Source organism: Microchirus variegatus, assembly GCF_963457635.1.
Source record: "Microchirus variegatus genome assembly, chromosome: 4".
Lineage (NCBI taxonomy): Eukaryota > Metazoa > Chordata > Actinopteri > Pleuronectiformes > Soleidae > Microchirus > Microchirus variegatus.
In genome coordinates this window covers 15669362-15694564 of record NC_139805.1, presented here as the reverse complement: position 1 = coordinate 15694564, position 25203 = coordinate 15669362, and the positions used below count along the sequence as shown (strand labels likewise).

At 41.5% G+C, this 25203-nt stretch overlaps 1 protein-coding gene across 1 annotated transcript in view; it reads right to left on the bottom strand.

Moving 5' to 3' along the window:
* The window catches only part of rnf220b (ring finger protein 220b), a gene marked incomplete at both ends in the record, with an annotated part of 30457 nt that extends 5940 nt beyond the window's left edge, over window positions 1-24517 (bottom strand). Inside the window, 6 exons of the mRNA XM_083887830.1 lie at window positions 232-321; window positions 563-605; window positions 967-1059; window positions 1158-1203; window positions 2630-2752; window positions 23922-24517. Coding sequence (XP_083743956.1) covers window positions 232-321; window positions 563-605; window positions 967-1059; window positions 1158-1203; window positions 2630-2752; window positions 23922-24517 — 991 coding nt within the window. The remainder of the gene's footprint in view (window positions 1-231; window positions 322-562; window positions 606-966; window positions 1060-1157; window positions 1204-2629; window positions 2753-23921) is intronic.
* Between the last annotated feature and the right edge of the window lie 686 nt (window positions 24518-25203).

Genomic DNA, 25203 nt, shown 5'->3' with positions numbered 1-25203 from the left:
GAGCCACAGGTGACCACAGGTCACTGTAGTCCTTCACAGGACAACCATTCACTCTCACATTCACACCTACATTCATTAACCTCTGCATGTTTTTGGACTGTGTAAGTTTTTTTGTTTCAACGTATTATTCAAACGTGCATTCATTTAAATCCAGGACTTGGCTGCGAGAAAAGAATAATTTAAAAAAAGATGGCGGGGATTGTAGAAAAAGTGCTTGGCTGTGATTCTTACCAGCTTGTGTGCAGTCTAGGTGAGATCCTGCGCTGTGAGGGCGCAATGGGGCAGATTTGACGTAGCACCTGCACCAGCAGAGGTCATCGACTGTTAACATATCAAGAGGTCAAAGTTGAAAGGTTAATAGCTCCTCTGCTCGTGTGGGCGCTAGGCCAGTGGAGATGGTGTGGGGGGGTGATGATGAGGAGGAGGAGGAGGAGGGTTTGCACTGAACACCAATGTAAACTACTATTTTTTGAATGTAAAAACCTGGCTGAGTCTATTGTACTGAAGGGGATCAGCAGCAATGCAACATAACAACAGGTTGACTCTGCATTAATCGACGTACCATTGAGTCTCGTGTGTCTGTTTGCTCGCACGCGGAGAAATGTCTGCAACAAACAGAGAAAGAACATCAACAACTTCCACATTTATCATCCAATGATTTAATTTTATTAATACAACAGCGAGGGAAACAGCTCGATGTGTCACAGTAAGTGTTAATTATTTCTTATTTACTGCTATGACGCCATAATTATCTGAGCTACGGAATAAAGAGAATGACTTTTTCCCCATAATCTGCTGATCACTCCATTGTGGAAATGCTATGTTGCTAATTTTTTTTGCAGTTGTAAGGAAATAGAAACTCTCAACTCCGGTGGAAATACAGTTATATTTAAAACCACGTATACTAACTTGAAATCTGTAACTCCTAATAATTTGATGAAGCTTTCCCATCATTTTTAAACTTACCTGGTATCGGTCAGAATGAGTGTGCTCGGCCGGTCGAGGAGGTGAAGTGGGAGAACTTCCTTCACGCTTTATGTGCAGAGAAAGAGCAACAGACTGGAGACCAAAAAAAAAAAAGAAGGTGTCAAAGGCAATTGATAAGAGGACGTTACACCTAACTGAAACTCATAACTGATGACATCACGTGTGTTTACCTTTGGGGTTTTTATAAGGAGGTCATGCTGCGCTGGAGTGTCACCGCTGGGGAGAGAGAGGCAAATAACACAGAGGACGACGCGTTAAACAAGCGTGGAGATGAGAAGGTAACACGCGTGGCGTGCACTCACGCACACGGATCAACGACACCATCTTGTTAAGCGATAGCGGCAAACACAACGTGATCTTTAAAAATGTCATCTCATAAATAACCTCTGCTTTTATCTCTGTCTAAATGTGTGTCGGGGATTGTGCGTAACCTCATTTCACTCTTTCTCACTATGCACAGGTACTGTAACACACACACACACACACACACACACACACACACACACACACACACACACACACACACACACACACACACACACACACACACACACACACACACACACACACACACACACACACACACACACACACACACACACACAGTGTCCCCGTGGGCCAAGTTCAATTTGAAACCATTACTGTCCACGGAGCGGTCGTTAAGTAGATTTGGAGTGTAATGTCTTTATTGGAGGAATCATTCTTCTGGTCTAAGCAGCAGGTAATGTGTGTGTGTGTGTGTGTGTGTGTGTGTGTGTGCACCCATCTCATCCTTGCATGTTTTACTGTGTGTTTTTACTTATATTTGCTTCCTCTTCAGGACCTTATTCTGGCATAAACCCTGACCCTTTCAGAACCAGCATGGAGACCAAAACCCGGTCCTTATTTCTGGTGAGTTAGTTAAGTTGAGGGTTGTGATTTGGTTTGGTATTAACTGGTTGTGGTTAAGGTTAGGAATAATTCTTTGTTTAGGCTGTCCAAATGAATAGAAGGCAATGCAGTGTCCTCAGAAGAATAGCTGTGTCGGTCTGTGCATGTGTGTGTGTGTGTGTGTCTGTGCATGTGTGTGTGTGCAGGGCTTAAAGCAGCCATTAGTGGGACATTATCTGCTCAGTGTATGATTTGTTGTCTTGAAGCCTGAGGCTGTAATATGAAATATGTAGGGAACAATGAAGCAGCTTGTAAACACTGCTCACAGGTGACAGAGAAGATGAGAGATACCTCTTGGGGCAGATTTAAGGGGGGAGGGGGAAAAATGTCAACATTAATTGTGCGAAAGATAAAGAGAATAGAAAGTGTGCGATAGATCACTGGCAGATAGATGGTAGAAGTTAGAGAAAAATAGATGTATGTGGATTAGGGCTTCAATTAATCAACTATTAATTGATTACTAAATTAATTATCAACTATTTTGATAATTGATTATTCCATTTTGGATGGTCTGATTTTTCAGCTTCTTAAATGTGAATATTTTCTGGGTTAATGCTCCTTCTGCCAAATAAATCATTGCAACTGAATACGTTTGGTTCGTGGACATTTGAGAACACTGATCAACATTTTCTGACATTTTACGGATGACGAAAATGAAAAATGACACATATCTCACAGTGTTAATGGAATGGAATAAAATTATGAGCATTACCTGATTTGTAGATGGGCAACTTTGGTAAGTTCCTGCTCCATGTGATCTTGCAGCTCACCCGGTCGCAGTATGGTGTGGCAGACCGGACACATGGGGGCCTGAGCGTCGTAGAGAGCCTTCACCCTGCCTGGATGGAGGAAGAATGACAATGAAGAAGTAGGTGTTAAGGGAAACTGTGTCGTGAGTTTCATGTAGAACAAAAACACAGAAATAAACAGGATGTCTTTTACAGTGAACTGTAAAACTGACTGTACTGTACTACTAAAATGAATCTATGAGTGTGTTTCTGAGTATTTAGGACACTGTACATCAACAACTGAAGCAGAATACTTGAGTAAAATTATAGAGCTGAAACAATGAATCGATTATTAATCGATTACTAAATGAATCGTCAACTATTCTGATAATCGATTAACCGGTTTGAAGCTTTTTCCATTATTAAAACAAGATTTCTGATTGTTTTAGCTTCTTAAATGTGAATATTTTCTTTGTTTCTTTGCTCCATATTACAAAGAAATCATTAAAACTGGATACTTTTGGTTTGTGGACAAAACGAGACATTTCCAGGTTTGACAAACACTGATCAACGTATTTTAACAAACAATTAATCGACAGATTAATCGATTACGAAAATAATCGTTAGTTGCAGCTCTATAAAACTACTTTTTGCTACTGTCCTCACGTGCTGTTGCGTGTGTGTGTGTAGTACTAGTAACTCATGTAGTAAAATAAGGTTACACACACACACACACACACACACACACACACAGACAGTGCTATGCTCCCCTCGTGTCAGTGTGTTGACATCATAGGCTGTCAACAGGAACATTACCCAGGAGGGCCACTCGGCCCATTGGGCCCCACTGATGGATTACTGCCATAAGCAGCCAGCTGGGAGCCCAAGGAGCTCTACTATATCAAGATTTTACCTAGTAGATGAGGTGATTTACTCCTGAAAGCCATCAATCACATGGAGAGAGGTGTGGAGCAAGATGCACCTAATTTCCCATCAACGCACAGTCAAGGGAAAACAGATGACAGTGCTTGCAATCACAATTCAACACAGATTGGTGTACAGTATTTCTGACCACTCGGTGTGGAGCACAGTGCACTGAACTACCTTGAGGACCTTATTACTCAAGAGCTAAGACTTTCGTCCCAGCTTCTCTCCAAATGTCCAGTGACACGATGAGCTCGTCTGTCGGCAAATGCCGTCCCCTGACATCAGTTGAGCTATGAGCAACCATAATGAGGAACCAAATAGGACAAAATGGCTTCTAAATAAAACATGGAGAGGAAAATAGAAAGTGGAGTCAGGTGTCCTTGGGAGAGTGACAGCTCTACCCCCCACACTCTCTCGCCTTTTTTGCATCCCCTTGTGGAAGCCTAAATGACTTTTCCCGACACGCATCGAGCGTTCCTGGGCTTTCGGTGCTTTGCCGCCTGGAACATGCAGGCATCAGTAAACAATGAAATCTCTGGGCTGAAATTGAATTTATAACCACATTACCTGCATAGATAACGTCTCTGAATGGCGCCGCGATAAGAGCAATGGGATTTGATTTTCAGGTGTTTTATTGGTCCACTTTTTGGATAAGTCCCCCCCCTGCTTTTCGGACTACAGCCTCGTCGCCAACTCTCACCTCCGCTTCGCGCACACATCAGATTTTAATGGTGTGGTAGCGTGCGTATGTGTGGATGTATGGATGAGTGTGTTGTGCGTGCCTGCATTCTTCTGCTGAGGGCTGTCTCGGTGCTTGTGCTGCTCGCTTATAAGTGACAGTTGCTGGTTCATGACCACCTTTTTACACGTCTCCATCCCCCCCTCCTGCCATCCACCCTCACCCACATAAACCCTGTCAGTATCAGTCAGCCTCAGCCCTTTTTCACCCTGGGGGGTCTCAGACACACAAGAGGGGGCTGTAAAATCTGCCTCTGGGGCTTGTTAACTGTTAGCTCACTACGGCAACTGGCTTGGATGGATTGGCCCTCTCACACCAGGCTGTGCTGAGTCTGACTGCTCCATCGCTCAATGGATTCACTGTGTCTCTGTCTCTGATTGTTTCCTTTTTCTGTCTTTATGTCTTGCCAGTCGAGGACATCCTTTCCTGACTGCCTAGCCTTTGGCCGGCTGCCATTCGCCCTTTCCCCACTCGGCATGATGACTTTATTTGACTATGTTCAAGAGTGTAATGGATAACTTTTAAATATAAACAAACGACTATTACATTCAAACCATTTTCAAGTGACTTCATAAATGCTTCTCGCACCCATTTACACATTTACACTGCTGCTCTACACACAGGAACGCTCCCTCTGTCATATTTTCAGATGACCGGTGCAACATACACTAAAATGTTAAATCGTTTCTGTACAAGAAGAGCAAACAGAGACAGAATAATAACATCATCCACAACAAGAAGGCTATATGTATATGTATTCCTATTTTGTGTTCACTTCAAACTAGCTTTATGTCCAACTTTGGACTGGCATGGACGGTAAACACACTTTAATACAAGTACAGATACACCACCTTTTGGTAGTTTGGGGTCACTTAGAAATGTTCTTATTTTTGAAGGAAAAGCACTTTTTTTGAATATATGAATATATATGAATATAACTAAATGAATCAGAAATACACTCTATACATTGTTAATGTGGTAAATGACTATTTAACTGCAAACATCTGTTTTTTAATGGAATATGTACATAGGTGTATAGAGGCCCATTTCCAGTGTTCTAATTGTACATTGTGTTTGCTAATCATGTTAGAAGGCTATTGGATGATTAGAAAACCCTTGAAACCCTTGTGCAATTATGTGCTAGCACAGCTGAAAATAGTTTTGATGGTTATTTGACGAAAGCAAAGTTTGAAGCAAAATTATTGTCCTTTATTACGCCATTTTTATATTATAGTTTGAATAGAAATCATTATTTCTAATCTTGTCAATATCTTGACTATATTTTCTATTCATTTTGCAACTCTTTTGATGAATAAAAGTGTGAATTTTAATGGTAAATACCCAAAAATTGTATAGGTGATCCACTTTTGAACGGTAGTGTAGATAGATATAGATATTGAACATGAAGCCTCCTTGTGGATTTGAAGAGAACACTCCCCTGTGGAAAGTGACCCATCAAAACAACTGTGAAAAGCCTCTGCCCCATCCCCATCCCCGCTATCATGAGCATCATGAGACTGTGAAGTTTATCTTTTGAAACAAAACATATTGCTATCCTCTCGCATGACTGACGGTGAAATTTAATTTCTGTTGTTCTGCATCAAGACGTGGATTGTGACTGTCCTCCTGGGTTAGGTTCAGTACATACCACGGAAAAACAGAGAGATCAGAATCACGCTGACAAATCCTCAAAGCACTGAGTCCCCCAGAGGGCCTGGGTAATGGCCGATGCCAGCGCCCATATGACGGCTGCCAGTTCTGCTGATGCAGGCGCAGCAGAGACGCCTAACGTGACCTTTAGTGAATGCCACATCACATCAGGCCTGGATGTCACCCACTGACATTATGCTGGGGCATGAAAAGGCTGTTCTGCAGGGGAGACATTGTAACGAATGTCCCCCCAGTGACAAACCTGTGGACGTGGTTATAATTCTGATTGACATAAAGGGGAGCGGACTGCTTTGAATAGCAAGGGACATACGTACAAGCAAGTATCCAGTATAGGATGTGAAGTTGAGGTTGGAGCAGCGGGGTCTGGGTTTTTTTTTTATGTCTTTGTTGGCGATAAAGTGCTGAGACAACTCACTCCAACTGGCATCATTATCCCAATCATCAAACAATTCTCTAAGCACAACAGAAATCCACCTATTAAGCCATAATAGGCACACTCTATATAACCAGTAGGCGTACAGAGATTGGCGCGAGGAGTAAAAGTAACGCTTGGCAGCGAACTCAGCAGTGGTGGGTTGTCTAGGCAGGTCTTTGGCACAATTACAGAGAAGATGGAGGGCTATAAAAGCCATTGGCTCCCGCCACACCTGTACCCCACCCTACTTCCCGGCCTGCTTCCTATTTAAAAGCATCATATGCAGGATATTAGTCAGGGTTTTTTGCCGTCTGTGAGGTACAGCTAACCTCTGAAGCAAAGGGGGGAGAGGGGGGGAAAGTATGCAGGCCGCCGTTTGTTTTTTATTGGGGAAATAATGGCCTATTGAGACGTTGGGTATTTAATGAGCAACATAATAGGGCCTGTAGTAACACATCTGCTATGCGCGGAGTCATTTCCTCAGCTTTCAAAGGCTGCTGCTTCAGCCTTTTAAACAGCAAGTCCAGTTGCTTTTGAGTTAGTTCTTCTAGATATCTGCTTTTTATTAATTGCAGAATTGCTACACCGGTAACAAATGAAAGACAAATGTGCTGCGGGGCGCCGCGGTCAATCCTAACTACATTCGAACAGCCAATGTTGGTCCAACTCCTCTCCTCGCCTGACCTCAGATCTCTCACTGTCCAATGTAATTTCAGCATCCTTCAAAAATATCCCTCCCTACTCTGCAATCAATTGTGTTTAATGTATTAAAGACACTCACCACAACCACCACAACCTTTGGCCCTTGGACAAATCAATGCCTCGTTAGACCACTAATGATCATTCATTGACTAATAAGATCTGTATCAACCTCTTGTAGAACATTGATTGGCCTTTGGCCTCTGTGCATTACGTGGACAGCGGCAGACAGCAGCTGTGAGTCCTGGGGAGTCCGATGATGAAAACGCTCCTGGTGGGAATGGACAGGAATCCTAAACCCAAATAGACTCATTCTGAAGCACCTCAGGCCAAAGCCTGCTTCTTCTGCTCCACAGATCAATGGGCATAACCTCTCTGACCACAAGTCAATCAGTGCACAAACCCCCAATTTCTCTCCTTCTCCTGCTTGCTCTTTCTGTCTCTCATCTTCTCCATTAGTCACTACAATTGTTCCATCAGGTGCGGGCGTGGCTCGGCATGTATGTGTCCAATCATCTTGTTGATGGAGAGCGGACTGTGTGTAGCTGTGCGACAGTGTCCCTGTGACCATATCTCCCTTCTCGAGGCCTGGGGGCAAAGATCGAAACCCTGCCTCCACTCTTCTCCTACCAATCAATCTGACCCTCATTGAGATGCATGGCTCAATGATCTTTGATAGTGACTTACAGATTAGAGAGAGGGAGTGGAAGTTGTGGGCAAAGTTAGGACTGTCCTTGGGTATTTGCACTGATATGAGGCTACTTACTCGTCACCTCACAGGAAAAACATCTTCGATTCACCCCATTATAGATACGTTAGACAGGATCCTACTCTTTCAGCATTTGTTGTTCTGGGTTTGTGCGACAAACGAACTGATTATCAGCTCTGAACTGACCACAGGAAAACAAGAAGTGAGATAAGGAAAATATTATTTGTCCCTATAAGAGTCCAGAAGATAGATAGATAGATAGATAGATAGATAGATAGATAGATAGATAGATAGATAGATAGATAGATAGATAGATAGATAGATAGATAGATAGATAGATAGATAGATAGATCAAATCATGAAACATAAATCCACGGACATACTGATACATATGATAATAAACGACTGTGATACCACGAACAAACCAATGAAACTTTCAACTTTCGACATCAGGGAGCTTATTGCTCAGAGCGGCAAAATGCCAAATCCAGTCTGTGACATTGGTTTGCTGACTGGTGTCTGTCAAACTCAGAGCAGTGAGTCTGGAAGAAGAAGAAGAAGAAGAAGAAGAAGAAGAAGAAGAAGAAGAAGAAGAAGAAGAAGAAGAAGAAGTCTCTGACAGACAGCGGACAGTGATACACAATTGTTCACCAGTGTTCTGTCGCTCAGTCTGAACTCACAGGACAGGACGGATGAAACGTTCAAAGATCAACACTGTCACAATGCATCGCGCTGTCAGACCGTGAACCTGTCTCAGGTAATCAAGTCCAATATTTAAAAAAAAAAAAAAAAAAAAAAAATTCAACATAACTCAATTTTTACCAAATGGCACAGGATGTGTGGGTTTAATCTTAACACTTGGACTTGTCAACAAACTGTACAAGTGAAAACCTGCTGTGTGAGTTACATATGTTTTTTGTGTGAGTTAAAGCAAACGTGTATATAATAGGCTGCAAATTCAAATGGATGTCATAATCATCTGTGGGTGTGTGTGTGTCTGAAAGGGAAAGAGAGAGAGAGTGAAAGAGACATCAAGAGACTAATAGATCACAATGGCTCATTAGAGGGTAATTAGATTGGCTCCAAAAATACACATCACTATTACCTGGACCACTGGTTAATACACTTTAATACTCAGTGTCTCTCAGTCGCTCTGTGACTCTCTCTCTCTCTCTCATTATTTCATTGTCTCCTGACTCTCCTCTCATCACTTCTATCTCCATTTTCTTTCCCCCCCTCACTCTTCCTCTCAATTAGTGCTTAATAAGGGGAAAATGAGCAGATCGCTCTGTTGCTTGCATTACTTTTCTAAATTGTTTAATCACGTCAGGACTCAAAAAACAACTACAAAAAGTCCCGAGGCCGTTTCTTCCCACGGCATGATGTGTCCATACAGGAAAATTCTGTGTACTGAATTTCTCCAAATTCTAAGACAGTGGTTTCTCACTCCTGGTCCTGAGGAGCCACTGTCCTGCATGATTTAGATGTTTCCCTGCTCCAACACACCTGATTCAAATAAATGGTTGTTATCAGTCTTCAGCAGAGCTTAGTGACGAGCCGACCATGTGAATCAGGTGTGTTTGAGCAGGGAAACACTAAAACATGCAGGACAGTGGTTCCCCAGGACCAGGAGTGAGAAACAGCTAAAGGTATGAGCTGCCAAATTATCTCAGAAAGTATTGTTCTGTTTATCAGTACTTTCTCTAATCCAGAGTTGTGAAAAGGCATTTTTCAGTTTCATTTGAAGCTTCTTAATTTATTTTGGCTGTATCCATTATGGCACAGGGGCAGCTATATATATAGCAATTAACTTGTATTTACATGTGTGTATGGATTTGGGGGGAAAAATGGCTCGTGGGCTATTGCAACAAGAAATGTATCCTGAAAACTTGGTTTAAGGCAGGGATTCTCACACCTAGTTTTAGGTGTTTCCCTGCTCCATCACACCTGATTCAAATAAATGGCTGTTATCAGGCTTCAGCAGAGCTTAGTGACGAGCCGACCATGTGCATCAGGTGTGTTTGAGCAGGGAAACACTTAAAAACATGCAAGACCAGGAGTGAAAAACCCTGTTCGAAGTGAAACGAAAAGCACAAAGAGAACACGCCTGAAGCGACTGCGGTGCCAACACTGACACGTTAAAGAGAGAAAAAATTAAAAACCCTGACACTCAGTGGCAGCAAAGTGAGCGAACACACCCACAGTCAGATAATAGTTTTTTCAGTGAGCTAAAACATCGACTTTACTTTGTTCTTTCTGCTGCTTTCAGATGCACGAGGCACAGTGTGTGAAAATCCAGACGAGGTTCCCAGATGGTGGAGAGAGGTTTAAGGTAAGTTTATTGGTGTAGTTACAGTTACAGTATGGAGCAACAAAGGCGCTGAACATAAGTGCTTTGATTATGACTCAACATGAGTAGCAAAACACATATACGCGCATGCATACTCTTCACCACATTCGTTCTTATGTGTATAACAATGTTCGGGTTTGTGTTGCCCTGACTACGTCATTGAAAACCTGATTTACACGAGGAGGAGGCTGACATGTCTTTCACATCACGGTGGCCTCGAGTAATAGCTATAAAAACAAGCAGTGCTTCGACCTGATCGGTGAGACAATACTGAAGTAGACATGGTATCACTCCTTACATCTGTCCCGCAGGAGCTGGTGTTTCCTTTCAGTTTGTGATTTAGTCAAATCAAATCAATGACATTTGTATAGTGTAAAATCACAACATACATTATGTCGACTGCCTTTACATAGTAAGGCAAAAACCTTATAGAGCACACATGGGCAACATAGCCCTGGGGCCCTATGTTGTATAACTAGTTTTATCTGGCCCGTGACTTCCTTGCAGGTTACCTCAAGTTGCAAATACAGAACAAACATGTCACTTTACTTTTACTTCACTTTAATAAAAAAATAATAAATATTTAAATAAATAAAAAAGCCACATATATTTATTTTGTGAGGTCACACGGCACAGCTAAAAAAATAAAAAAGTTTTTTTAAAACCATCTTTACTTTTAAACTGTAAACGCTGTGCATGTTTGTATAACGTTGGGTTTAATGATTTAACACTTTATTTGTGCCCCCCCCTTTGCCTGCTTCATTTATGTCAGTGAGTAAGAACTTGGAGAGTTTAACAGGAAAAACTAATTTGCCTCGGCTGCATGTGCCATTGTTGTCAGGGGTAAAGCAGCATGTTTGGACTTTTAAAAATATAGAAATCTATTTGTGATGGAGAAATGGCTACAGATGAATTTACTTCTCTGTTCTGAGATTATATGTATGTACTGCACTTCACTCCAACAATCCTTTCTCTCGATGTGTTAAGCAGTTGCAGTAGCAGGTACACAATTGACTACATTAGCTGTATCCAAACAGTCAAGGCTTCATCTGTCTCCTTCAGGAGTGAAGCCGACAGGGCCAGAGTCGGCCCGCTCGCTTGGAGGAGACAGAAGTCGCAGGCGCTGTGAGAAATGAGACGGTCGAGCACACACAACTCACCAATTTCCCCTTTTTCTTCTCTTAATAAATTCCTGCAGGCTGAACACCCGAAAGGTTAAATGCCGGCCTCCACAGTTTAAAGTCCTGACTCACACAGTTCTTCCTGCCCCTCGAAGCCTGACTACTGGTTTAATTCCTATATGCTGTATAGCTTATGGCAATAATAGTCGTTTTAGTTCTTGATTTTTTTTTAGTCAGTTCTAGTTCTGTGATTGTTTATTAGTATTATTTATTTAACGTAATACTGGCGGAAATGCAGATGCCTCAATGCAGACGTCAGCGTGTGATGTATCTGAGGTTTGAGACACACATGGACATATACGATCACCTAGTCTCCCAATTCCATAAGTAAATGTTACTCACCTGGAATATGAGTTACAAACAGACATCCAGAGTTCTATATAGCATTTAATTAAAATGTCTACATAAATAACTGTTGATGCTGTTGTGCATTCACAAACATTATATGGAAAGGAGCAACAAACATCATTGCTTACTAATAATATATATATATATTATTTATAAAAGTTCAAGCAGAATGAACAAAGCGAGTTCTTATTAACAAATAAAATTGCATGATATAAGCACTGCATGGTTTGCCCAGAGAAATTAAGAAAAGCACAATCAAAATGTGTGTTTTTCTTTTTTTGATTAGTTAATACACACACACTCACATCTTAATCCAAAACTTCAGAAATTAAGTAAGAAATTAGGGTTAGTCTGAGCAGGTCTTCAAGAGAACTACACGGTCTTGTGTTCACATCATACAAATGTCCTACACTCTTAGAAATAAGGGTTCCAAAAGGGTCCTTCTACAAGGGCTGAGGTTCTACCTGGAACCATTTGCTTCTGAAAAACCCTTTCCCAAAGAAATGGTTTTTCAAGGGTTCTTGGTAACACTAATGTGGTTCCAGTAAGAACCATTTTGATCCAGAGAACCCTTTAAAACCCCTTTCCTGAATAAAGAATTTTAAAAGGGTTCTTGATGGAACCTTTATAAAAAGGTTCTACCTGGAGCCAAAAAGGGTTCTCCTATGAGGACAAGCCGAAGAACCATATATGGTTCTACTTAGCACTTTTATTTCTAAGAGTAAGTAACACAGGTGTTCAAACACACCTACAAACTGCTTTCCTCATCACACACCTGTCCCACATATAATTAGTGCAGTCATTAGTGAGCAGCCACACACACACACACACACACACACACACACACACACACACACACACACACACACACACACACACACACACAGAACTGTCAGTACAGACTTCAAACTAAATCACCGCCAGTCACCACTTGTTGACATTTTCAGACGCTAAACTCCACAGCCTCCCTGCTTTCAGCATCATCAGCTGGTATTATTGTTATTATCACAGATTAAATCTTCCACCAGCTTTCCTCCAGATAACATCTGATACTGTCATAAACACAACACTAACTGCTGCTGGTACCACCTGGTGCTGTGTGATGATGCACCTGTGTTTGGGTTAGTCACACTTCCTAAAGGATGTTATTGTGTCTGCCCTGGAAGAGGAAACAATTACAGCAGATGATGATGGCTCTATCTTCAAATAGTGGAAAGATAGAGATGGCTGAACAGCTTTATATTCACTCACCCGCAAAAGGGATAAAGGAGCTTGAAAGGTTATTCCATTCTTTGAAGAGTAAAGAAAGCTTATTTTTAATATCTATTAAATGACGTCAATGATAAAAGAAATATAAATATTTTTGAGCAGATTAAGAGTAATGGGTGATACAAGAACAACAAAAAAAACGTTGTTTGTAAACTTTATTATAAGGGATCCAGTGTACAAGATAAATAACTAAACCAGCATGAAAAACATTATAATTTCACAATATAAACAATTACACTGCGGCCGTTGCATTTGGATTCAATTAGACTGTGCATGTGAACAAATTAATTTACTCTTTTTTGCATTACTGTTTAAAATGAAGGAAATGTCAGCGTTAAATACGGCTTTTACAGTTGTTGTTGTTTTTGTCCCTGCTGCCTGGTGCGTCTGGTATCCCGGCACCACACACACACACACACACACACACACACACACACACACACTCACACACACGTCTCGACAAATCCTGACGCCTTGTCGAGAAAAAGACACATTGAGCTTTAAAGTAACACTGAGTGGAGTGATGACCTTCCACAGCACACAGTGAACGTTCTTTTGTGGAAAGTTTAATTGTCTATGAGTGTGTGGAGTAAAAACGAAGGGTGTGAATTTGTCGGTCGTTTTATTGGTTTGTGTGTGAGAAAGAAGGACATTTGTAGAAATGTGTGTGTTTGTGTGTGTGTGTGTGTGCACATGATGTATACTGTATATCATTTGCACACATCGCTGTGTAGCCCCGGTGAGCGCAGCACAGTGTGATCCACGCCAATACGCCCCCCCCCCCCGCGATCCCACCCCTCCACCCCTCCACCACCATCCCTCCTTGTCAGCAAACACAGGAGAACAAAGAATCCAGTGGCAGCGCCAGCGGGTATAGATCTTCTCCTCTGTGTTCACACTCAGTGGGGTCACACAGGAGCCGCTCACAGTTCAATCTCCTCTACTTGACTGACCAGGAGCTTTGAGCTGCTGCTAATGAGAGTGGACGCTCTCCAGTCTGCGGGACAGCGAGCCAGAGCCCACCCAGAGCAACGGCGTCTAAACGTCCGAAGGGAGCAGCTTTTTCCAACTGGCATTTAAGTCCAAACTAATTTAAGTCCCACATATCATTGTCCACTTATTGCCATGGTTTGCACTATTACTGTTACTGAGTGTTTATGAATTCTGTTGTGTGCGACTATATGTTCACTGTGTATTTTCTATTTTCTCTGACTGTCTCTGTCTATGATTGTTTACACTGGGAGAACCTGGACTCGTATGGAATGACATTTCAGTCTGAAGTGTAAAAGATAGGTTGGTAACACTTTAGATTAGGAAACATATATAAACCATTAACTAGGTGCTTACTAACATGCATATAAGTAGCATACTAGCCCTTATCAGTAAATATTAAGCACTTATTAACACCTTATGTAGGAAAATTCATGTCTTATAGAGGTAGAATAAGGTTATGTAGAATAAGGTTTTAATACAAGCTTAATGATTATTAATAAAGGGCTAGTATGCTACTTATATATGTTACACTGTAAGAAACGATTCTGTGGTGATGTAGATTTGAATTAATGTATCAGGTAAAATATATTCAATATAATTGTGTTTTTGGTTTTGAAGCAAATATTTAATTACATTTCAAATAAAAATATTTGGAATAAAATCCACCCATTGTAGTTAAATAAAATATAAGCATTGTGTTTGCTTAATCCCAAAAAAACTGAATATTGAGTGAATTCAAATTAATGTAATCAGGCAAATTTTAATTGAGAAGCACTTCCTGTCAAAGTGTGCATTTTTTGAATGCAGCAGGCTATCATTTAGCCACAAGACATTTGAGGAGCATAGACAGTGAATGTTCATCTACTTCGACATTGCTCAAAGGTAAGAACTTATTTTATTATCACCTGGCTTGTAAGAAGAACGCATGAAGGCTATATTACAATATAAAATGAGCTATCACAGAAAAAGAGACTCAGCAGCAACATAAAGTTGGCTTCTGTTGCCAAGGCTTTATGTTAATGTACATCAGTAGGCCTAGTGTGATTTTGTTGCGCTATAATATGAACACTGCATTATACATTTAGGAAGAATTCATGTATTGAAGTCAAACTTATTTTGAAGGATGCGGCTTAGCATTCCGCTATCATGGTTGCTATCTTGCTTCCTACGTCACTTGCGTGTTGATATATCCTCAGTATGTTTTTATAAAATGACGTAAATAAGTACATTGGGTTTAATGTTAAGGTTAGACACATTAACATAAAGAGATATATTGGGAGTTATCGCTGAAAGAGCATCTTATATTTCGGACGGCACTTGACGCACTTCCGTTAGCTTTACTTCCTGTGTGGGGCTCGTTTTCCCGGGCAGCTAACGTAAGTACTCTCTGTTGTTTCGCTGTTGTGTTGCAACTTGCAAATGTGAAGGCAACTTACCTAAACACACGTGAAGTAAGTTTATCAACAGTGTTACGTTTTAGAGCCGCAATTATATTTATTTTCATGCTTAAATCTGTTAATTTTAGTGTGGTAATGTCCGGTCCACAGCACTAAACGTTAGCAGGGGGGAGGAGGGGAGGCCTAACACGGCACAGATTTTTTCAATTTTCAATTTTTCAATTTCAGTCCATGAACGTTTTAGACTGGAAAATATATTATATTAATCATAGATTAAAATCACGTTATGTTGACATTGGTGTTTATATTTGTGTTGGGGAAATTTCATTTCAATAAAATGCTTTCAGTTTTCACATGGGTATGATTATCATCTGCAGAAATTTGAAGCTGAAAAGCACTTCTCATATCTAAAACTTTGTGTTTTCCTTAGGTGCAGCCAAATGAGATGGCAGTGTAAAGTCTTTGGATTCAGAGCGACAACAAGGGGTGATCTTCTGCAGCATTACAGACTACAGCACAGCAACTTCTGGCTTGAAAATGAGACTGTTGTTGCAGTTTACATGTTGTGCTATGTTCAGCTTCTACAGAGCTAGCGATTTGCACATTTGAAAGTGCTGCTATGTTTGTAAGTTAGCACTGATTTGGACACTTATCCCACTAATGTCAATGCCATTTCTATTGTGGTTAGTTCTAAATGTGTTTAACTCCATACAAATAGTTTTGGTACATGCACTTCTGGAGAATTTTTCTTTAAGATCATTATTAATCCAATTTAGTAGCTTTGTGAGGTGCGCAAGCATGGAAATACATCATCACTGTGTAAAATGTAATTTATTTTTGTTTTTACAAAAAAGTTTGGAGTCAGTATTCTGTCCTATTCAAATTTCTGGTTTGAAATAGGACAGAATAGGACAGCTGTTAATTGTTAATAAACATGTTATTTGAGTATTTGTTTAGTTCTGTATTTTCTGGGAAATATTTTTTTTATATTTAATTGATTGGATTGAATACATTCAAATTAATGCACAGATAAATGTAGTTGATTATTAATCAATTATATATCATTAATATGTAGAATTAAATAAATTTTTATTAGTACAATTTACACATTATCTTTTTCAAATCAACTCAACATGTTTGTTTAGATTTTAATTAATTCTGTACTGTTTTCTATTCAGATCTACTCATATTAAATGGGTAACTATTAAGGGTCTAATTTAATTAAAATTTACTCAATACCAAACATTGTGAAATTTAATTAATAATATTGCTTGTAATCTGTTGCCTCATTTTTATTGAGTAGATATGGTGTATCTTTTCTTACAGTGTAGTATATGGTGAATATGTGTTCCTTCATCTAAAGTGTTACCAAAAGGTTACACTATTTGTTACAACTGTACACTATTTGTTAAATCACTCTATAGACTGAAGGCTACTAAACAAATGCACTATTGAGCTTCATGATTATACTAAATGATTTGACAATTTATAGGGTTTGAGTAAAATCCATTCAACCGAATGTATAACTTTATTTTTATTTTTAAGGGGAGTTAAATTAATTATATAAAGTAACGTGTTTTCTGTGTTGTTTTATTGGAAGATTATTATTATAGCAGCATTTTGGTTATATAAAAGAAGAAAAAAAAATCTTCCAATTAAACTTTCTTTGGTTTCACGGGACAACTTGCTCTGAGCTCTAACCATGGCAGCCATCTGTCAGTGTCACACGAGTAAAATCTTTGACTTTTCTTATATGAACCTCAGATGCAGTAATGCAGTCACTCGATGTGCTACAATGGCATCATTTGCATCGGAACAATCCACAGCATGTATCCCATAATCATTCAGTGATTGATTTGTAATTGCACTAACAGGGTCACAGCCGAGACAATGGGATGTGTGAAGGAGGCTCTCTGCTCTTACTCAGCCTCATGGACTCATACAGTGAGCCTGCCGAGCTCTGCCTGTGTGGTCTATGGGGACAATTAGCACAATCTCCATACTAATAGTAGCCTGTAATGGACACTGCTGAGCCTGGCAGCCACTGTGTGTGCGTGTGTGTGTGTGTGTGTGTTTGTGTGTGTGTGTGTGTGTGTGTTTGAATATAAATGTCTTTGAGGAAATGTTTGCATATGCGCATATCTTTGAGTGTGCCTTCGAATGTGTGTGTGTGTGCACCGACTTCCTGTTTATGCACTTATGTGTCCACCACTGTGAGTGTGCGAGTGCTATAGTATAGCCTGCATTTTACTGAGGTTACCCCACTCCCATTCCCCAACCTCCAAACACTTTGCTCGCGGCTCTAACCCTGATCCACAGCCACTCATTAGCACCATAATAAAGAGTTGAGACGACACGTAAAAGGTTATATACTACAGGACTGCTGTTTTCCTACCAATTATCAGGCCTGTGATTTATTGCTCAGACCCAGTACTATTCTCTGAGGAGAATTGGGGGAGTGTTTACACCCCTACACAGCGAGGTGAGAGGTCAGTCCTGACAAACTTTGACCTTTAAGGCAGGGGTGGACTGGCGCTGATGGGAGTTTGGCGAACAGCCGACGCGGGACTGAAAGGGACTAAATCAATCAAAGGGTCTTTAGAATGCATGTGTAAGTAATCTGTCACATGCACATGGTCCGAGAACCTAACAAATATTAACTTTCTTTCTAAGGATGTGTCTCTGCTTGGAGTGAATTTTTACCCTCCACATTTTTAAGTGTCTGAATTATGGGATAAACACGTGTGACTTGCTGTAACATATCCCCACAGCGACAGAGACAATGCAGTCTCCTAAAGGTGTTTACGACTTTTATTCCAAATTTTTAAAAAAAAAGAAGAAAACACGTTATCGATAATGGTGACAATTCCTGTCTACAAAGCTGCTGAATGATGACACGACATCATGCATTTGGGAACTGACGCGATCAGCGAGCTCTTCCACGGTTGCAACAGGCACAAGTGAAGCGCTGTAATGAGGTCTGTGAGTGACACCGGGCAAACTTGTGTATACAAAACACACATGCACATGTCGTATATTATATGCATTTGTTTTTGTTTTTTTTATCCGCACTTGCAGGATCGGTGTGGTCTCGCTGTGTCTCTTTCCCCTGCTCCTCTGTGGCATGTGTTTAACCCTAACATTTGGCCTTTGTGCCCTCTCTATCTGCCTGACTGATTTGTTAGACTCTGGGGATGAGAACGGAGGATGTGAGTTTGTGCACACGCATGCATGTGAGCATGCACATGTGTGTGTGTGTGTGTGTGTGTGTGTGTGTGTGTGTGTGTGTGTGTGTGTGTGTGTGTGTGTGTGTGTGTGTGTGTGTGTGCGCATGTGTACCACTTCTTACACATGTGCAATTCTACACAAAATGCCCCCTCTGCCTTTTACCTTGGGCTGAGCACACACACACACACACACACAATAACCAGGTCTTTGATGTGAGATCAGAGGCAGCTGTGATGCAGGTCGATCAGGTGCACACAGAGAAGTGAAGAGAAGTAGAAAAGGGGAAAAACTGAGAGCAGGAAAGAAGGAAAGATGGCCTCTGTGAAAGCAAAGTTGTTGTTTTAACAACCTTAAGCCCTGCACTCATACTCTCTCTCTCTCTTCTTTCTCTGCACAGAAGCTGTTTCGTGTGGGCTGATCATACTAGGAGATGGTGGCAGATACAAGAAGTGTTATGACTCATGCTTCAGCTGAACAATCTGTTGACCGTCTAACAGGTGCTGTTGGTCACTGCACACACACACGCACGCACACACACACACTGATCTCCCACTACTACTGTAAAAGCCTGTGCCAGACTTATAGAAATCCTGTCTGTCTCTGACAAGCCGTGTGGTCCATACGCTGCGAGTTTTGACTGTGTCTGCGTGGAAGCTGTAACACGCCAATATATATGTATATATATATATATATATATATGTATATATATATATATGTATATATATATATATATATATACATATATATATATGTATACACACAAAATGCACTCCCAATGCACAAACACAGAGACCACACAGACAATCACACTACATGGGGAAAAAGCTTCCACATTCTCTCCGCAGCCCTCGTAAGATGAAGGGGAAGGAGCTAAAAAGCAGAGAAGTTTCCCCTCCTGCCAGGATGAAAGCTTCTTTTACTTGGGAGAACATTAGGAGAACAAACTACCATCACAACAGGAGGGGGAACTGTCAACCGCGGCATGTTCTCACATCAAACACACGGCCGCCATTAATATTGTAATGCTTCCTCCTCGAATGTTTGAAATCAAGGCAGCCGGTGTGGTCAGTTTGGAGAGAGCGCGGGCTGCAGATGCTGACTTTTTCTGCATGATATGGCTTTGTGGAAACACCACTGAACAACACTGCAGCTGCAGTTTGTGTTGCAGTGAGGCAAAAAAAAAAAAATCAACCGGATCAAAGAGTTGTACAAACCAGATTTCAGCACTCTTAACTTTCCTTTTCTGTCTGTATATAGGCAACCAAAACCATTCAGCCATTATTTTATTTAACTCTATTTTCGTTGTACAATCTGCACCCTCTTATTACCCAATTATTTCAGATGACTTTCTACAGTATTATATAGTATTAAATATATATTAATGTTCAACATATTAAAGCACAAAATCACAGCAACAAAGACATGTTATGCGTGACGGTTGATGTGTAGAGGGCACACGCAAGTGTGCCCTGATAAGTTGTATTCATCCTGGGAATAATAGTGGACAGCAGATACTATATGTGTATGCATGAGCATCGAGTGGTTGCTATTGATCTCCTGTGGTCTGCCAGTGGGATGTAAACACTGTGTCTTTCAACAGGAAGCCCCACTCAATACGAGCAGCCGTCAGCGTGCTGCTTCACAGAAAACACGCATCGCAGATGTCCACACGGTTCTCAAATCAACACACACACACACACACAGCGAGTGTGTATGTGTGTGTGTGGTAGACGACGCCTGTGTGCACGATATAGCTCACAAACTTATACAGTATGCACAAATAAATGTAGGTCTTTATAATCATTTTGACTTTTTTCTGTTCTGTGTTTTCATTTGGAAAAAAAGATTAAATTAAAACTGGCCGAGCAAACAACATTGGTGTACACCACACTAACTATTGGTAATTTTTAATATACTATACCTACTATACCTATAACTATAACTACTTTACAATAAAAGTTTAATGTGAAGTAGAAGATCTAACTCAAGTAGTATATAACTCAAATATATTTATTAAATCTAAATCTTTGAGGTTGACACTTTAATTCCTGAAAACTGAGAATTAATTGACAATATATATATAAAAAAGAATACTAATAAAAACAAAAAATAATAATATCTATGTAAACCCTAACCCATGCACACAAAGCTTGTAAGCCATGTCAGGAACAACCCATCAAACTTCACCGCACAGATAATCCGTGAGACAGATCTAAGATTAATCTATGTAATATTGATTCTGTCCGTGCGCTGCACTAGTCCGCTAACAACCCATGAATAACCGACCGTGGGGAACACTTACACACAGAGCACATCTGGCAGGGAGGCAGGAAGTGTGTGTGTGTGTGTGTGTGTGTGTGTGTGTGTGTGTGTGTGTGTGTGTTATGCTCAAATGTTTGTCCTCTGTTAACTTCATGCAGGATTTCTGTTCACTGAGTGAGAGACGTCCTCAACAACCTGAGGCATGGATTGTGTCGAGGTGGGGAGTTTGTTTAACACCTGATCAGATACAATACTTGCCGATACAATACTTGCTGAGTGGACTGTGTATTTCAGCTTTCACAGGACAAATAAATAGTAATCACATTAATTGTGCATGTGCAGTATATACTGCAGCTGAAATCTGACTGAATTTGAATTTTAAGATTACATCTCAAGATGAAAAATAAGCAAGAACCTATTCTTTTTTTTAACAGTTCTACGCCCATGTGTCACAACAAAGGCCACACTTGTGACAACACGTGTGCGCGTGTAATTTAATTGTGAGCGGCAAACACTAATGAAATGTTGACCCCCATCTTCAAACCCAGATGTGTGCTCTGAAACAGTTGTCTTTGCTTTGCCTCGCCTCTTTTTAAGGCACTAAGAAAAGAAGTTATAAATATTGTAGGAGAAATGTCTGAACTGTCAGACGGACACGGGCTGAATCTGTTTTATTCGGCCCTCATTGTTCTTTTTGTCCACTGTGCAGTGTATATACAGTCTTCACTTCTCTGACAGCCACATTCAGGAATCCCACATGTTACAAGTATCACAACTCTCCACACATCTGACTCCAGTTATCACAGCTCTCCCTCAGCTTTGCCACCACAGTAAAGATACAGAAACACACACACCCACACCATATACTGTCAGTGTCTGGCCATGTTGTGCGTTTTTTTTTTTTTGCCACTCCACTCCTCCAGTTCCCAAACTTGTGTGTTTTTCTGGTAAAGAGCCATTTTAGTTCCAGCTCAGGCCTGCGGCGGAAAGCATCTCCCCAAGGTAAATAAGCATGACTCGCTCCAGTGAAGACTTCTGCCCTTTGAAAGTGAGCATGGGCTGTTTGAACAGCTGTCAGAGCACACCGTGCATCTCAGACCTTCCCTGATAAAACAGAAGCAAGTCTTGGAGGGAAAGTCAACAGAGGGAAAAACACTGAATGGACAGAAGGTGACATCCACTGGAGGTGGACGGTGCACTATACCTGGTCTACTTGGTCATCTTTGCACAGAACTACAGAATGTGCGGTAAAATAAATGACCTGGGCAGCTACAGTGCAATTTCCAAGAAATATACCTCACATCAATACACTGGTGGGAAGACTGCGACACTCATGGGACTTAAAAGTTAAAAAGTATGAAAGTATGATTTTATGGTCTAGGTTATAGTTCATTGAGAATTTGCATTGCCATCGCCTCTGCAGTGGAGACGCTCTCACAACCCAAAGAAGATTTCAAGCTTAACATTTCAGACTTTTGGTCCTGAAGTGACTGTCTGTTACCCAGTCAAGAGGAACAAGTGTATGTCAGACTTAGAAAAGTGCTGGGAGCTCAATTGCATTAAAGCTCTTAGTTTGCCTGAGCTCCAATCTAATTGGATAAAGCTGCAAAAGCAGCTTCCAATGTTCTCAAATTCATTTTTTCTCATTTTTTTTGGGGGGGGGGGGGATGTTCTATTCCACCCCGTCTTTTGTCCTTGTCAACATTCCCCAAATGAGATTCCCAAAATCAGGAGGTGAGGGGTGCACGCATGCACGAGTGCACAGAGCAAACATTGTCAGACAGACACACCTCTCACACCAGCATGCTGGCTGCCATCGCTTCCTTTTCCGTCCTTATTAAAATTCCATATTGAGATTCCTTCCTGCCACTCCGCCTCCCTGGCCCTGTCACTCAGCCACCAACCAGCGACAAAATCAGCAAGTTTCAACAAAGACACACACATATGCATAGAGACACACACGCGGCACACAATCCAAACTTTTCTTAAGACAACTCGTCCCTGCTTCCATCCTTTATGTGTGGGATGAAAGTTTCCTTTAGGTGATATGTGTGAGAGCATGTATCAGCGTCTCCCCCCCCCCGCCTTTGCCCCTCTCTCCGTCTCTGCCCCCCCTCCCGTTCACATTGTCATTATTTTCGATGGTATCCCCCTCTGATCTGCCGAGCCTTTGGGTGCTCTCTCTCTATCTTTGTCTGGTCCCTTTCATCTGTCAGGCGCTCCCCTTGGCGACCGCCACTGAGGAGGTTTGATTTCCCATCATGCCTAGCATTGCATCCCTGACTCCGGCTCCCTCTCTCCCTCCCCTCTCTCCCTCTGAGGCGAGTGTTGTGCCCTCGCATTGTTGGGCAATTATCCCCAGGAGTAATGAGGAGCGTCTCTTCCTCCACAGTGCACTGACTGACACCTCTCCCACTCATTTGTCAACAAATCAGACGGCTGGTGTGGGCGGCCATATTGAGCTGAGGGTTGTCGTTGGGATGCTCAGGCTGAGGCGCATCGTCACGTCTCCCCCTCTCTCTCTCTCTCTCTCTCTCTCTCCCTCTCTCTTTTTCTCTATCCTCCTCCATCCCTTCCTCTCTATCTCTGCCACCTCGTTATCTCTGACAGGGTGTCATTCGTTCCAACTCTTACTCCTCCTGTGTCAAGCCTCCATATTCTGCAATGTATTTGTGTTGCTCAACTGCCAAGAAAAAGTCTGACTTCCAAAAGGCCTAATGGTCATATGTGGCTAATGATCACTAAGCTGAATAAGTGACACTGTTCAATTTATCTTTGTCAAAGTCAGTCACAGCCAGTCACTGTAAACACTTAGTCCAGCAAGGCGATAAAGAGCAGAGAGCAAAAGGGAAAATATTGTCAGATACATCTTTACTCATATGGGCTCTTTCAATTTGTCACTTTTAGCCAATGTAGCTCTGTGTGTGTGTGTGTGGGGGGGGGGGGGTGTAAATCTCATCTGCAAGGTCTTACATGCTCAGTTAAATTCACAGCATCTTTTAAAGATGTGAGATAAGTGACTTGTTGTGAGCGTTGTAAGATTTACAGGGTTCATAGTAAACATGTTTTCTGTGAGTTAAGTCATTACTCACTGTGCTCCTTGCGCTCCTCTGGGCTAGACGATGCCTCTCCGTCAGAGAGCAGGCCTGACATGGAGAACAGCTTCCTCCCTGAGTCCTCCACAGCTTTGAGGGAGCCCCCCAACGAGCCAAAGTCAAACTCCTTCCCCTCGACCTCTGGGAAGCAGCTTTTCAGCCTCTTGGCCGGGGTGAACGCTGACTGATAACCGGCCGACTCTCTCTCCTCTTGTGGGGATGAGAAAGGTCGGAAGGCTCCCACCCCGCTGTGGTTGAGCATACCGAGGGTGGAGCAGTCCAGGTTTGGGGGAGTGAACTGGGGGTGCAGGTGGAGCAGGGAGGCTGGGAAGTCTCGGGAGGGAAAGGTGCCTGACATGGGTCCTTGGCGCTGATACATGGAGGTGAATGTGTAGGAGGCAGAGGGGAAGGAGAGGTGGAGGTCCTTCTCCAAGGAAGCAGGGACGCCGAAGGGCCTAGGTGCCTGGCAGGGGACGGAGGCATCTCGGCTGGCCTCGGCAGTGGATGCAAGGACCATCAGGGCAGGGGAGGCCAGTGGAGTTGGCAGGTAGGAGGGGCTGTCCATCTTGAAGGGGCGGTGGAGGTCCATTCACCTCCCTGTGAGTGGTCCTGAGGAGAGACAGAGAGAGAGAGGAGAGAGGTGAGGTGGAGCACAAACCACTGCTGAACCACAACACACAGAAAAACAAAAGGCATTTTATTTAGATGACAAACAAAAGGCAATTCTTTTTTTTGATTGATTATAATATTTTTTCATAATAATTTCATCTGCTTTAGGAAGAATTTTTTCTAAGGATTTTATTTTTTAATTTTAATAAAAAAAATCTCTTTGCTGTATGAAACCTTTTTTGTATGAGGCATTTTTTATTACAATTACAGTTTTGGGCTGGAGGGTGGAGGACGCTAGAGTTTCTGTAAATAATTACAATGGAATCTATTGTCATTAACAAACACATGGGGCTGAAGTATGAGCAGTTAGATTTAGAAAAAACACAATACACTACAATTTCTCCTATTTCATTCAAATATAGTATACATAAATATTTTTTTCATTTGATGTTAAATTGGCAATGACATTGGTTATGCAGCAAACGCAAAATGTAACAAACACAAAGTTCACCACAAAAACAGCCAATACAAAATAACCGTGAATTGTACATCATGTTGATTTTGCCCACTAAAATAAAAGTTTTTAAATAGAATAAACATCTGTGGTTAAAAGTTTCTCATTATGTCTTTTTTAAAATGTAAAAAACAGCTCCAAGTGTAACATGG